At 38.1% G+C, this 17179-nt stretch overlaps 1 protein-coding gene across 1 annotated transcript; it reads left to right on the top strand.

The window, feature by feature from the left end:
* Positions 1-665: 665 nt before the first annotated feature.
* On the top strand, positions 666-15571 carry ubac1 (UBA domain containing 1). Its single transcript, XM_079871079.1, has 10 exons — positions 666-1091; positions 2395-2515; positions 3139-3212; positions 3325-3432; positions 3529-3631; positions 4980-5088; positions 6096-6378; positions 6601-6687; positions 6825-6963; positions 12600-15571. The coding sequence occupies exons 1-10, from the start codon at positions 954-956 to the stop codon at positions 12713-12715; spliced, it is 1278 nt and encodes a 425-aa protein (XP_079727205.1). The 5' UTR covers positions 666-953; the 3' UTR covers positions 12716-15571.
* Positions 15572-17179: the final 1608 nt, after the last annotated feature.

Here is a 17179-nt window from a genome sequence, read left to right as displayed (position 1 = left end):
TCAACACGTGTACTTGTACTGTAATTGTACAATGTAACAAGATTTTGCAAACATAAGTTTGGCCAACAATACACATGCATTTTCTTGTATAGCAAGTAAAACTTACTGGCCTTTTTCACGATACTAATTATTCTAGCTGAATTAATATTGGTTTACTTCTTATGCTAATTTTATTCACCTTTAATGTGCAAGTATTTACAAGATCAGTTATTAAACATTACCGCATTTCGGTCAAGTTTGTTGTGTAGTATCAGAGAATGTCTATAGTATGCAGTTGTAGTACTGTGCGAGACGAGTACTGCAATAAACACGTTGTAGAGAGGTAGATTAGAGAGAGTTTTAGGTAGGTACACATCTGGAACCAGTTTGGCCCCAGTTACCGTGAAAGTACAGCCCATTCTTTCAATGGCAGCGCTGTGCTGCGGCAGTGTTGTTAGGTTAGGCTGTTTTGAAAGTATTTTATTTTTATTTTTATTGGTTTTAAAGAATTACATCTATAGTCAAGGGCTGCAATACCCTTTAAAAAAAAAAGAAAGAAAGAAAAAAAGAAAGGCTGTTTTGAAGGTCTGGCAGTCTACAGCGTCTGCATGTATTCGTACTTCCACCAATCACATTCAACAACCTCACTCACGCATGCGCACTGCTGCACCGTACCGATTGCTGTCGCTCTCGCGCATCGCAGGTGTCAACGGAGCATTGAGCAAGCGTCTCTGCTGCAGCTGCGAGAGTGAGGATCCCTATCTGCCCCATCGGAAAATATTAGTCCTCCTAAGAGGGCGGTAGTACAGATCGGACGGTATGAAAATGTTCGAATGAGACCGTGAGCTCGTGTCTGTTGCCAGGGCAGATTTAAGCGTGGAACAGAGCGGCTTTCCGGACTGTAGACAGCGGGCTCGCGGAGCGTCTTCAGCGGGGAAAGCTGCAGTCCTGCTGCCGCCGCCGCTGCTGCTACAATGTTCGTGCAGGAGGAGAAGATCTTTGCAGGCAAAGTCCTGAAGGTCCACGTCTGTACTATGGAGGGCACTGAGTGGCTGGAGGAAGTCACGGAAGACACCACTATAGAGAAACTAAAGGAGAAATGCTTGAAACATGTAGGTCTGCCATCGGTTAGCTGGCACTGTTAGCCAACCCGGACAGGACAGGCCCGCTAGATTTTCAGAGTCATTGCCAAGTATTTTTAGTAACTTGCAGACGAGTCGACGGTGCTATTTATAATTTAGCAAGCTGGCCCGTCACCTCCGTCTCTGTGGCTGGACTGTAACTACAACTGTCATTCTGGTTGACTAACAGTGTACAGCTGACTTCGACTTGTTGACAACCTCTTTTTGTTCACAATATATCTGTCAAGTACTTTAGTGTACACACATCTGTGCGGATGAATGTACCTTTACACATTTTCATATGTTCTATGAGGATTTGATCTTTAAACTTTATGGTTTGACGGTTGTGGATGCGTTTTTGTAAGCACTTTAGAAGGTGGCATCACCACATAGACTGTAGCCTACTGTTAGTCAAGCCTGGTTCAATGTGTAGTTTGTGCTGAAAAGTGCCACGGTGTTACCCTGTGCAGAATGGCATGATCATACCAAGTTTTATAGACATGCATGCATCATGCCAATACCAGAGTTTTCTTTGAAGTATCATGTAAAAAGCAGGATATATTAATTATTCAGTACCAAGGTGTATATTATCAGTGTACCATGGTAACAATTTACATTAACTGTACCATGGTAACACAGTACTGGACCACCCTGTAAGAGTGGGGGTGTGGATTTGGCTCACCTGTAAATATGTGATTTTTATGGAGTAAATGTACACTACAATTCAAAACTTTGGGTTTGGTAAGATATTTAATGTTTTTGAATGAAGTCTCTTCTCTTATGCGCCACAAGGCTGCATTTATTTGATCCAGTAATATTGTGAAATATTATTACAATTTAAAATAACTGTTTTCTATTTTAGTTGAGTAAGTTTAGTTTAGTTAGTAAATAATTAATTTTATTCCTGGGATGAATTTTCAGCATCATTACTCCAGTTCTCAGTGTCACATGATCCTTCAGAAATCTTTCTAATATGCAGATTTGCTGCTCAAGAAACATTTCTTATTGTCTTCAATGTTAAAAACAGTTGCTGCTCAATGTTATTGTGGAAACGGTGATTTCTTTCAGGATTGTTTGATGAATAGAAAGTTTAAAAGAACATTTATTCATCATAACATCATAAATGGCCTTTACTGCCACTTTTGATCAATTTAATGCATCCTTGCTGAGTAAAAGTATTAATTTCTTTTAAAAAAGTTTTCCTGACCCCAAACTGAATGGTGGCGTATATATTATTTTGTTAGGATTAAACCAAAATAAATGTCCTTTAAACTAATTTGTTTTTCTCCTACAGTATGTCCACGGAAGTCTAGAGGATCCTAAAACTCTTACACATCACAAACTCATTCATGCTGCCACTGAGAGAATTCTCACCGAATCCAAAACAGTTGCTGAGGAAAATCTTAAAGATAAAGGTAATGAACAATTCTGGTGCATCTAGAAAGGTGGTTCTCAACCTTTTTGACTTCAAGCCCCTCATTGTCCACAACAATATTCAAAGTGTAAGGACTTTTAAAAGTATGATTTAGGTAAATGTATATTCATTACAAAAAGCCTGTATGATTTAATTAGGTTTTACATGACTTTTCCAGGTCTAGAAAACACATTTAAAATGAGACTACCTCATATATCCATGTTTTTCAAGACAATGGGAATTAAAATAAGAATCGATTTAGATTTTAGATCTTTTATTTAATGCTTGTTTTGTCTTATTTAAAATCATTTTAATATCATCTTAGAGCACATTGGTTGAGAACCACTGATCTAGTGTTTTGCCTATGTTCTTTGTGTTTAAAATTCGCTAGCACTTTATTTTAAGGTGGCGTAGTTACACGTTACTACATGTACTAACTATAGTAATAATAGTAAATTATGCATAATTACAAGCAACTAACCTGAAACCTAACCGTAACTCTATAGTAAGGACATGTATACATTAATATTACCCAGTACTTTTTTTAGTACAATGTGACTATGGCACCTTAAAACAAAGTGTAACCTAAAATTCTAAGAGAGACAAACCCTTATTGTTTTCTAGATTGCTTATTATTGATCAAGAAAAGACCTCCACTGGCTCCACCAAAAATGGCTGACATATCTTCTGAAGAGAAGGTATCTGGTGATAGTTTTCATTTTTGGGTGAACTATTCTTAATGCATCCCATTCTTTTACACTTCTAATATTTGGGATTGCAAAATTAACCAGTTTTTGTGCTTGTTAACAGAAAAAGCAAGAGAACAAAGCGCCAGATAAGGAAGCCATCCTCAAAGCCACAGCAAACCTGTCCACTCGTAACACTGACCGTACTGTAACTCAGCACAACATCAGAGATGTGGGTACTTACAGTCTGTTCGGTTTGACTTGCATTGCACTGCTTATGTTTATAATATATTGTTTTAAATGTTACGATTTTTTCCCCCCTTGTCAGTTTCAGACAGAGCTGAGGAAGATTCTGGTCTCGCTTATTGAGGTGGCTCAGAAGCTGCTGGCAATGAATCCAGATGCCGTTGAGCTCTTCAAAAAGGCCAATGGTAAGCTATGGATGTATGTATGGATAGACACCTGGATGGATTCAATCAATAAATCTATTTTCATAGCTTTTCATGCTATTAACATGCTTTTCAGACATCTACCATTATAATATTATCGCTGCGTCTGAAAATGCCTACCTCCATGCTATATAGTAGGCGAAAAAGAGTATGTGAGCTGAGTAGTATGTCCCAATTCATAGTATTCTTAAAACAGTTGGCGAAAAGTACCCGGATGACCTACTACTTACGAAAAGATTCTGAAGTACACATTCGATGAACACTTTACTATCCCATAAGGCCACGGGAGAGGATTTTGAATGGAAGTGAAGGGATGCAATTGGTGCTGTAGGTCACATGACAATGACAACATGGCAGATGTAGTACATCTGAATTTCATTCATACTATATGGAACATACTTTTTTTAACAGTCTTGAGATAAGTTTTTAAACCAACTGTAGTACCTACTGTACAGTATGTGATTTCGGACGCAGCATATATTTTTGGACATTCCATACCATGGTATTATTTGAAGTACTATAGAGTGACATTGCTGTACCATATATATATATATATATATATATATATATATATATATACAGTACTGTGCAAAAGTCTTAGGCATGTTAATACCCCCCCCCCCCCCCCAAAAAAAGGTCGTAAGTCAGTTATTTATATCTTTTGCTGTAGTGTGTCAGTAGGAAATATCAGTTTACATTTCCAAACATTCTTTTTGCCGTTAATTGTAATAATCCAGTGAGATTTGTGTATGCACAAGGAATCTGACAACAGCCGGTATGATCTGATCTCACCATCATCAAGTCCGTCTGTGATTACATGAAGAAACAGAAAAAACTGAGACAAACTAAATCCAGAAGAACTGCAGGAACCGCATATAGCTTTGCAGGAAGGTTTCTTCAAGCATCTCGGAGACGTTCCTGCAGTTTTTCTGGATTTAGTCTGGCTCAGTTTTTGTTTCTTCTGTTTCTTCATGTAATCACAGACGGACTTGATGATGGTGAGATCAGATCATACCGGCTGTTGTCAGACTCCTTGTGCATACACAAATCTCACTGGATTATTACAATTAATGGAAAAGGAATGTTTGGAAATGTAAACTGATATTTCCTACTGACACACTACAGCAAAAGATATAAATAACTGACTTAAAACTTAAGACTTTTGCACAGTACTGTATATTTGCATGGAGTAGTTGTTAACCTAATTGTTTTTATAATTGTTTTATTAATCATTTCATGACCATGGAGGCCACTGTGCAGGAGTAAATTATTTTGCAATCTTATCAAATGATGGTGAGTGAATATTCTTCCTATCTTCCCTCTCTGGCAGCTATGCTGGATGAGGACGATGAGGACCGTGTGGATGAAACGGCCCTGCAGCAGCTGACTGAGATGGGTTTCCCTGAGAGTCGTGCTGTGAAGGCTCTGCGCTTAAATCAGTGAGTGCTCTCAGCTGTGGTTGTGAAATACGCTACCATTCAAAAGTTTGGGGTTGTGTTTTGTAAAGAAGTCTCTTATGCTCACCAAGGCTGCTTTTATTTGATCAAAAATACAGTTAAGCAGTAATATTGTGTAATATTTGCTGAGTTCACGCCATGTCGTAATTACCGTATTCTCGAGCTGACAACACGTGACGTTATTTTCGGAGTTGTGAATTATGCGTTTCTATGGCACCACTATCAACGCCTAAATGAATCTGCAGCGGCCAGATGGTACAGCGGTCACGTGGTACAAGTAGGAGCACTCCAAAAACTATCTTACAAGCTGTAATTCCGAGCTCTATGAGGATATGAACACTTTTTACAAGTTGAAATCTCGTAATTATGGTAATTAGGACATGGTGTGAATGTTGTCAAAAAGTACCGAATTCATTACCAAGTCGGTACTGAAATTGTAAAATTGTGACGCTTTGAGCGCTGTTGAGCGGAATCATAAACACCTCTGATTGGTCATTGTGTTTACGCATTCATCGATATGTCTGTGATTGGCTACAATGATCAACGCACAGGAGCGTTTGAGAGCACACGGAAGTGTTTGAAAGTGTTTTAAAAAACGGGAGCGGGAGTGTTTTAAAGCACAAGCTGCCGTCTATCAGTGGACCGGTCCACTTTCTTGTCACTTTTGAACTTCGTAATGTGAATAAATGCTGAATAAAAGTATTAATTTCTTTTCTGAAACACTACTAACTGCAATCTTTTTAACTGTAGTGTAAACAATTCATGGATAAATATGCAAAGCATATCTAGCTGGCAGGATAAAGTCACATTGGCCAAAATTACTTAGTGCCCCGCTGCCCCATTATGTGTCATTTAAATTGTTATATGAACACGTGATAAAATGTTTAAACATGATGTTTTGAGTTTTGGTGCTGAACAACATCATCAATGTGTCCCAGCTCTCAGTGGATTAAATCAGAGTCACTTATAACTTATCCCTCTTTCTGAAGCATGTCTGTGACCCAGGCTATGGAGTGGCTGATTGAGCATGTAGATGACCCCACGGTTGACACGCCTCTGCCGGGACAGGACACGCCAGGGGCAGCAGCCGCTGCAGCCCCAGCCCCCGTCCCAGTCCCAGCACCAGCACCGGCCCCTGGTCTTTCCGCTACAGTTTTAGGAGCCCGTGCCCGTCTTTCATCCCAGGCCAGCATAGAGGAGGCCAAACAGGACGAACTGACAGAGATCTTTAAAAGGATCAGAAGGAAAAGAGAGTTCAGGCCTGACTCAAGGGTGAGTGTCACGTGGGTGTCATGAGAAACAGGAGAAGAATAGTTCCTTTTTAAACCCAACATTACAAGTTTCCTGATGCACTGACATGCTATGTTAACAGCCACTTCAGAATTTAAATGTCTGATTCAGGATCTTTGTAAAGCCTGCAGTAATTCACATACAATAGCTGCTCTTGTGTTGCTGTGGTATAGTGCATTGTCCCGTCTGTGTGTTTGTGAGCAGGCGGTGATTGCGCTGATGGAGATGGGATTCGATGAGAAGGAGGTGGTTGACGCTCTCCGTGTCAATAATAATCAACAGGATGCAGCTGTATGTAAACATTCAGAGGAGCATATAAAATCATGTATATTGTGTTATCTCACCAGCCAATTGAGATACTATCTTCTAACTTAAGATACTAATTAAGATGTAACTTTTTTCAATGTAAAACCTCTATTCCCACACAGTGTGAATGGCTGCTAGGTGACAGAAAGCCCACCCCTGAGGATCTGGACAAGGGCATTGATACCAACAGTCCACTGTTTCAGGCCATTCTGGAGAACCCCGTCGTACAACTTGGTCTCACAAATCCCAAGACTCTTCTAGGTGAAGTCTCTCCCTCTATACTAAGGATGTGCCTGAAGCCGAATACCGTGTTCGGAAAGGAAATGACGCATTCTACTGAGCCCCTAAAGGGACATGGTGATGGGAAAAAAATATCTCGCAATTATATAGTTGGGTAATTATATTGTAAATAATTTGTGGGCATCAGGGAGCTCGCTCGCTTTTTTCTTTTCTCTTTCGAAGTTCGTGATTACGCGTACTCTGTGTATTGGGAGCGACGGTACTGACCACACATTTTACAAGATAAGATATTTGTCAATGACACTTAGGATCTGTTGCACACCATATCCCCCGGCATTGTCCTGCCAGTCATCTCTCCTTTCTATCTGCACGTGATAAGTGAAATTATGTGTTGTAATGTAACCAACTAACGCAGCAAGCCTAACCATGTCCTTTTAGAGGCTCCGTAGAATGTGTTGTTTATTTTCTCTGCCTTTATGAATTTGGATTTTGGCTTCGGGCACATCCCTACTCTATACTCAAATCCTCTTCTTTTGAAATGTTTTGGTTGCAATTTATTTTGATGTTCGCTTTAGACATTCTGTTGACTACAAGTAACATTGCATCTACATGTCAAACTAACTCTCATTTAGAATATTTGTTGGGCATTTGTAGATTGTTGAAGTGTAGGGTTATTAGATTAAGGGGTTAGGGTTAGTAGAATAGGTTGACATAGTTGCAAAGTTGCTTATATTTAGTAGAATGTCAAAATAAACCATCTAAATGAAGTGTTAGCAGATATTAAGCAGACAGTCTACTAATACTGTAATGAGAGTTAGATGACAAATAGGTGCAACCTTACTGATGTTTAATTTATAAAGGTTTGCCCCAAAATGTCAATTCAATGAAGAGTGTCTGTGAACAATTTTATAGTCAAACCAAAGATGTTGTCGATTTATTTTTTACCCCTTCAAATTAATTTTCTTCTAGTTTCTGCTGTGTTTTATCAAAAAAAGATGTTTCTGGCTGATCAAAACATGTCATTTCAAGGTTTCCAGTCTTTATTTGGCTCCATCCATTTAGCCAGTTACTGTATGACCATAGGCGTCGATTTCGGGGGGGGGGACGCGTACCCACCAGATTTCGTCATGAGTCATTTTGTACCCACCACTTTTAACTTCCGTCCATATTAATTTGACTTTTGGTTCGATTTTTTTGACCGTTTTCAGTGGTTGTGAGGAGCAATATGAGAGAGAAATGTGGTAATCATTGTCTGACCCAACAAAAAAACATTATAATATTCATTTCATTTTATTTTATTTTCCGTGTTCGCATTTATGAGGGAAAATAACGTGTCAGTTCTCGGTAACGGACGTGAGGGCTCTGAAAGCGGCACTAAAAGACTGCTTTAAAACTTTCATAGAGACCTCAAACAGAACAGCTGCCTTTCTTTAAAGTGAATTTCGTTTTGTATTAATTATATCTTAATTTTAATCAATGTTTCATGAACCAATTGCCTGGATTTAATAAATAAGAAGAATCACGACATGGAGGCGCCGGCGAGTGAACTGGAGTTCGTCTCATAAATGAACCGAAATTCACATTCACAACATAACCTGCGCGAAAGAGAGAAAAAAAATGAATGCGTCATTGTACCCAGCACTTCTGAAAATGCACTTCCGAATGCGTCTCTGTCCCCAGCACATTTCAAACCAAACTGACGCCCATGTGTATGACATCCAGTTTTTCAGTGTCTCCATCTGAAAGGTAACCCCAGACCGTGGTGCTGCCACCACCATGCTTGATGGCAAGATGACGTTATCTGGGTGTTGGGCTCTGTGTGGTTTGTGGTAAACACAGCGCTTTGCTTTTAAGCCAGAGTGCTCAAGTTTCACTTCATTAGACCACAGCAGTTACTTCCAAAGCCTTTCAGCTTTTGTCACATGGCTTTCACAATCTCCAGAATTATGTTGGAGTTGCTCAGAAGTGGCTTCCTTTCTAGCCACTCTCACAAAGAGGACTTAATCTTTGAAATGCTGAAAACATGGCTGATGTCTGGACAAAATGTCCAATTTAAGGCAAAAGCTCTGCAAGTGACCTCTTGGTCCCTTCTCTTTCTGTTCTGTGTGGCTGCTCCATTTAAGCTGCCTTGAAGATAATGTATACTATAATATTTCTATAAAGACACACTAGATAAGTTTACAGTACATTCTCTTACCGTATAACCTCACACCAGCACCCCAATAATTTATTTACTTTTAACATGTCTTCATTAATAAGACTATTTGTTCTTTTGCATTGCCTATTACTATATTATAATTTGTTCAGTTATTCATACAACCTCTGATGCACTGATTGCGAACTAAAATAACATGCACACATACAGTATAGTGCACTAAACAGTATCTGCTTGTTTTTGTACACTATAAAGCAGTTTCGTGTGTTATGAAAGTACAGCAAAAAGGTGCCTGTTTGGACTTCAGCTGTGCCTGGATGCATTTCTGTGTGGAGTTTGCAGTTTCTCCCCATGTTATAAGTGGGTTTCCTCCATGTGCTCCAGTTTCCCCCACAATCCAAAGATATGCAGGGTATAGGACATTGCCTATTGCCTCTTGCGGTTATATATATATATATATTATTTTTCAATTGTTCAAATATTTAAAGCTACACTGTGTAACTTTTGGCTCTCATAGCGTTTAAAAAACAAAACTAATTTGTTGTTGTTGTTGCTGTTTTTACAACCAGTGGTTTCCCAGAGGTTTGCCATTTTACATGATCCATGGTCAATATTTCTCCCTCCCTCAACAATTTATTTATAGCTTCATGCTACTCTCACACCATGGCTGCGTTTAAGTCCAATTTTGTAAGCCCTTCCCTCGCTAACTTCCCTTCCTCTTGTTCACTTAGTTGTACGTGTTTGCTTAAGTTGCACGAGCGCCCACTACTGCCGGAACACAATGTGTTTAAATGGAACGCCCTAAGCCTTTGATCGCTTGTGGGTAAATCACAATTGTGGTCCATGGATCTGCCTGAAATGTGCATATTAAGTAGACTCGCTCCCTCTGTCAAAACCGAGGGCTCGAGGGTCTGTCCAAATAAACTTCAAATAAAGTTAGATGCACTTCAAAATGGTGGCTGGGATTCCTCCTAAGGACACACACAATATATGTGTGTGTACTGTCTATAATTATTTTGTATATATAAATACACATATACTGTATGCATGTATATATTTAAAAATAATGTGTTATTTATATATAAAATGTTTATACATGAATTATGTATAAATATATATGCAGTATATACAGTGGGGAGAACAAGTATTTGATACACTGCAGATTTTTCAGGTTTTCCCACTTACAAAGCATGTAGAAGTCTGTAATTTTTATCATAGGTACTCTTCAACTGTGAGTGACGGAATCTAAAACAAAAATCCAGAAAATCACATTGTATGATTTTTAAGTAATTAATTTGCATTTTATTGCATGACAGAAGTATTTGATACATCAGAAAAGCAGAACTTAATATTTGGTACAGAAACCTTTGTTTGCAATTACAGAGATCATACGTTTCCTGTTGTTCTTGACCAGGTTTGCACACACTGCAGCAGGGACTTTGGCCCACTCCTCCATACAGACCTTCTCCAGATCCTTCAGGTTTCGGGGCTGTCGCTGGGCAATATGGACTTTCAGCTCCCTCTTTGATTTTCTATTGGGTTCAGGTCTGGAGACTGGCTAGGCCACTCCAGGACCTTGAGATGCTTCTTACGGAGCCACTCCTTAGTTGCCCTGGCTGTGTGTTTCGGATCGTTGTCATGCTGGAAGACCCAGCCACGACCCATCTTCAATGCTCTTACTGAGGGAAGGAGGTTGTTGACCAAGATCTCGCGATACATGGCCCCATCCATCCTCACCTCAATACAGTGCAGTCGTCCTGTCCCCTTTGCAGAAAAGCATCCCCAAAGAATGATGTTTCCACCTCCATGCTTCACGGTTGGTGATCTTGGGGTTGTACTCATCCTTCTTCTTCCTCCAAACACGGCGAGTGGAGTTTAGACCAAAAAGCTCTATTTTTGTCTCATCAGACCACATGACCTTCTCCCATTCCTCCTCTGGATCATCCAGATCATCATTGGCAAACTTCAGACGGGCCTGGACATGCGCTGGCTTGAGCAGGGGGACCTTGAGTGCGCTGCAGGATTTTAATCCATGAAGGCGTAGTGTGTTACTAATGGTTTTCTTTGAGACTGTGGTCCCAGCTCTCTTCAGGTCATTGACCAGGTCCTGCCGTGTAGTTCTGGGCTGATCCCTCACCTTCCTCATGATCATTGATGCCCCACGAGGTGAGATCTTGCATGGTGCCCCAGACCGAGGGAGATTGACCGTCATCTTGAACTTCTTCCATTTTCTAATAATTGCGCCAACAGTTGTTGCCTTCTCACCAAGCTGCTTGCCTATTGTCCTGTAGCCCATCCCAGCCTTGTGCAGGTCTACAATTTTATCCCTGATGTCCTTACACAGCTCTCTGGTCTTGGCTATTGTGGAGAGGTTGGAGTCTGTTTGATTGAGTGTGTGGACAGGTGTCTTTTATACAACAACAACAACAACAACAACCTTTATTTATAAAGCACTTTTAACACAATACAAATTGATCCAAAGTGCTGTACATAGTGCATAACAGGACTACACTATAAATAACAACAATTACAAGTTTCCAAAAGCTAAAGAATAAAAATGTGCTTTCAGAGTAGATTTAAAAATGTCCAATGAAGGAGCAGACCTCACATGAAAAGGGAGAGCATTCCAAAGCTTGGGCCCAGCCACAGAAAAGGCCCGATCACCCTTTATTTTGTAGCGACTTCGTGACACATTTAAAAGCAAGTGATTTGAAGATCTAAGTGCCCTAGCAGGACAGTATGGCACAATAAGATCACAATAAGATCAATAAGATCACATATACAGGTAATGAGTTCAAACAGGTGCAGTTAATACAGGTAATGAGTGGAGAACAGGAGGGCTTCTTAAAGAAAAACTAAAAGGTCTGTGAGAGCCGGAATTCTTACTGGTTGGTAGGTGATCAAATACTTATGTAATGCAAATTAATTATTTAAAAATCAGGTTTTTAGATTGTTTAGATTGTTTCTGGATTTTGGGATTTTTAGATTCCGTCACTCACAGTTGAAGTGTACCTATGATAAAAATTACAGACCTCTACATGCTTTGTAAGTAGGAAAACCTGCAAAATCGGCAGTGTATCAAATACTTGTTCTCCCCACTGTACATGCAAATATTTCTTAAATATATACGTACAAAATAATTACACAGTACACAGACATATTTTATGTAAACAAACTTTTATTTTGGATGCGATTAATCATTGCCCAGCACTATATATATATATATATATATATATATATATATATATATATATATATGCATATAATTTCCCGCTGACCGCTTTAAAATATATATTTGTATTGTAGGTTTTTCAAAGTCAATCTGGATAAAGACACAAACTCTCTCATTTATAGCATTTTGTTATTTTGTATTAAATGTAGTGTAGCAAAACAAGCTACTGTATTTAGTGCACCTTTAAACTGTATTTTCAGTTTGGTGCAGTACAGTCTGTGCCAGTTGTTGGTTGGATGTGACCGAGGCAAGTTTTTCTTGGCTTTGCAGCGTTTGAGGACATGCTGGAGAACCCGTTGAACAGCACGCAGTGGATGAACGACCCTGAGACAGGTCCCGTCATGCTCCAGATCTCCAGAATCTTCCAGACACTCAACCGCACGTAAAGCACACCTCATCTCTGGAGCAGCCGGAACCACAGAATAGGGGAAAAGGTCAAACATTTATAAGAGAAGAGTGTGTGTGTGTGTGTGTGTGTGTGTATGTGGCATAACTGTTGTTTTAAGTAAAGTCACAGAAGATGAATGTAAAAATACAATGATGACATTTCACACCGTTATACAGAGGAAAATATCTATTTATAACTCCACACAACACTTGTACAAAAACAATATAAGCAGTAACTTAATGATAAATTGCTAACTTCATTATTTAGTTTTTTATGTTTTAATAAGATTTGTTTTAATTATATTAAGCACATGGTTTATTTTATATAATTTCTCTGTAGAATTGTACAATTGGACACAAAAAAAGGACACAAAAAAAATCTCCAGAAAACACTTTTGTATGTTTCTTGTGCTCAAATATCAAATTGCTACTAAATTATTTGACACTTCACATGGTACATTTGTCATAACTGAATGTTACTACAGGGAGATAAACGATGCATATTCAGTTATTTTTATCATCGTTTTAAAAACGAAACACTTTATGTATTAGATTATTAGTTCCTTCCAAAAACATAAACTGAACGTATGTTGGAAGGGAAAGCAAGCACCAGCAGTTTAAAGGCATTCAAGCTTTGTGGTTTCTTTAACACTACAGATGTTTCTGTGATGTTGTGGATGTTACGCAATAGCAATTTGCAGTCCCTTACTGACATAGATATTGAAATCTAACCTGATCCCTTTGTTCCTCTTATCTCTTTCATTCTTCTGATCTATAAACCAACTATTCAGCTGGAATCTGTCCAAACGGATGCGAGTCAGTTCTGATTCTGTCGGTTTAGAGCAAAGACGGTATACATGAGTAGTGGATCTTTAAATTCGTTCGCTCTCAGTAGCTCCTGCATCAGGGGTTTTCACGTTGAAGTATTACAGTACCGTTTTATCCAATGTCATCATGATCAAGCTGCCGCCTCTGATCTCTCTCACATCTCACATCCCTGCACACGTTTAATGTCAATGGAGGCTGGACTATTTTAGTTTGTACTAACTAAAATAAAATGACTTTTTATTTTATGAATTGGTTCTACAACAATACATCAGTTTCTACAGTATGTGTAAGTCGGTTGTGTTTAATGACGGTTGTAGTTTGAATCATGTGCTTAGTGTGATCGCAGTTCTCATGTCACACTTTTTACAGTGCACTTACTAGTTTTTGCACAGGAAATTCAGACTGAATTCACAACATTCTGATGTACTCTTTTATTTTGAAATTCCCTGTCTAAGGTGAAATTCAGGCATTGTTTTCAGGCACAAGTTTTCAGTCAGAATCAAGATAAAAAAATGTTATTTAAATGATTCTGTTATGCATTTTTTTTCTAACATTTTGATTTGTATCTGATAAATATATTACACAAATGCGGTCATACCAAACATCAATTTTAGATTCATAGATAATTGTGTGAATTAGAGGATGGAATTTGCTTTTTTTTTTTTTTTTTTTTGGTGAAGCGTGGAGTGTTTTCATTCAATATTTGAATCGTGTTGGTGTGAAGTGTGTGCTCAGGGGTTTCTTAGCCATACCGGGCAAATATCTGCTATAGTAATGCCTACTTTATCAATACAAATAACAGTAGCTTAGTGATTGCATTATCAGAGAACTCTATGAATATATCTGAAAACTTACTCTTTAAATGAAAACTTGCTATCCTTGTGTGATTTATTTATTTTGAGGCCAAATATAGTCAATCATGAAACCATCCCTAGAGAGATTACTGTATGTCAATACCATTTTAGAGAACCTCACCTATTAAAATGGTAAACTATATTCACTTCACTGTCTGAGTGGCTTCTAATGTACTTATAGATTATGTTTAACACATTCAGCATTTGAAATCAGACTGTCTCCATTATCTTGAGAACATACTTTTGTTTTTTGGTATTAAGAGGAGTAGCTTATATTGTTTTGGATGACTAGAGAGTAAAGGCTTCTATGCAATTCAATTTCTTTTTTGTTGCCTCAACAGAAAAACAACAGGTTTCAGTATCATGATGCATTTGTAATATATGAGTATTTGATGTGCACTTTCATATCATATCTTTTTTTAAATTTGAATCAAATGTTGGTTTCATCATGGGTAAGCTCTGTAAAGTAGAAAGTTATATATGATTTCAGTATTTTAAAATGTTTGATGGTCATTCATTTACTATTTAGAAATGCTTAGCCTATACTGTGTGGTTGAACAGTGTAATTTTGGAAACTGAATTGTCATGTTCTTAATGTCAACAGCTTAAAGGAATAGTTCACTTAAAAAAATGAAAATTCTGTCATAATTTACTCAGTGAAAACGAGTTGTTTCAAACCTGTATGAATTTCTTTCTTCTGCTGAACACAAAATAAGATATTTTGAAGAATGTCGGTAACCAAACAGTTCGTGGACCCCATTGACTTCCATAGTATTTTTTTTCCTACTATGGAAGTCAATGGTGTCCATCAACTCTGGTTACTGACATTCTTCAAAATATCTTATTTTGTGTTCAGCAGAAGAAAGAAATTCATACAGGTTTGAAACAACTCGAGGGCGAGTAAATGATGACAGAATTTTTAAAGTTATTCCTTTAAAAAAGTGTCAGATTTTTTTTCTCCCTCATTTAAAAAAAGGTTATCAGGTTACAGAGTTTATGATGAAATGTCTTGAAGATCTGGTGCTCTTGTGTTACCATTTTACTTTTGTGTCCTTGCTCCATGTACAATTTCACATAGAGCCCCCACTGTCGGTGAGCTGAAATGTAACTTTTCTCAATCCAATTGTTGAAAAGTCTTTCATGACAAATAATAAAAAAAAGTTTTGAAATCTCTGCTTTTTCCTGATTATTATTATTATCCTCTGCATGTTGCAATAAATTCAACATCGTTCAGAAGTCTGAAAACAGCCTAACGTCTTTCTTTACATGCACCAAAGCCTAATATCTTTCACTTCCCCCATATATAGTCCCACATCTACAGGAACCTGTTTCACTCAGTTAGGCTTAATGATACTACTTTCTGTGTTATTTTAGTATTACTTATGTTTTTTATATTTTGAATTATAGGCAATTTTCATTTTAATTGTAAATGTCAGCAATTTTGTTATGTGCTTTTATCATATTTATTAGTTTTAAGTATTTATAATTTTTTATATAGATTTAATTTAAGTTTTTCAACTAATATTTCTATACTTTTATTTCAGCTTTATTTCCAGTACAGAAAATGAAAACAAAAAAATATTTTAATAGTTTTAGTTAACAAAATGCTGGTGAGATAAACCTTATACTTTAAGCAGATGCATGATGGGTACAGACAAACAGTGAAATGTCACTTATGGCCAAGGGGGGTAATCTTTCAGAAAAAATTGAAGCTTCCCCAGGGGCCGCCATTGATTAGCAGACCCTCACCTGCTGTTAGCATTCTATTGACTCCCATTCATTTTGGCGTCACTTTGACAGCGAAAAACTTTACATCTGAGGCATTTAAAGACTCCATTTGTCCATTATTTATTTCTAAAGAAACACGAAAATGTATAAAAGGCCCCATTACCTTGTATCTTACATTATGGCCCCATAGAAGCAGTTTTTGTAAAAATAGGCTAACGATTGCGTCATAACCACGCGACTCTGTCGCACAGTAGAGAAATTACCATATAGACAGGAGGAGAAGCTCGCACGCAATCGGGGATGTGGAGGCAAAATGACAAAATAATTAATCAGAATACTTAGCAAAAGTTTCTCCTGCTCCTAGCTCATGGACACCTCCTACTCACGCTCTCCGTCTCTGCAAGTTTCGGAAGGGAATGATTCAGATTTCTCTTGGCACAGCTACTAGAAGACAGACAGGTTGCTCATGTCACATCTACATCGTCAAGCTCAGCTTGAGTCTGCGCAGTACGGTCAGCCATCAGGAAGTGAGTGCTTCTAATTGACTTCACTTTTCTCCGTTGAATCCAATGGGGTCGCTGTGTCCATTAATTTTACTGTCTATGGCAGATGTTTTTTTTTTTTTTTTAAACTGGGGTCCGGAGACCCGGGGGTGTCGCAAGGGATTGGTAGGGCCTAGGGGATACATGGAAAAGTTTAGAGATAAAGAGGTGCAACATTTAAAAAAAAACAAAAAAACAAGATTAAATAAAACTTTTTTTATCGTTAATATTTATAATATCTTAATATGTTCCTGTCTCATAGTCACATTTATCAGAGTAGAGCTAGTCGAAAACATAGTTTAGCCTACATTTTGCGATGATATAAAAACAAACAAATGTATGTCGTTCCAAACAAAGAAGATATTTTGAAGAATGTCGGTAAACAGACAGTTGTTGGTCCAAAATACTAAGTCAATGGCTAACGTACCATCAACTGTCTGGTTACCGGCATTCTTCAAAATATCTTCTTCGTAGTTCAGCAGAAGAAAGAAACTCATACCGGTTTGGAACA

Source organism: Squalius cephalus, assembly GCF_949319135.1.
Source record: "Squalius cephalus genome assembly, chromosome: 5".
NCBI lineage: Eukaryota > Metazoa > Chordata > Actinopteri > Cypriniformes > Leuciscidae > Squalius > Squalius cephalus.
This window is presented reverse-complemented; position numbering and strand designations above follow the sequence as displayed.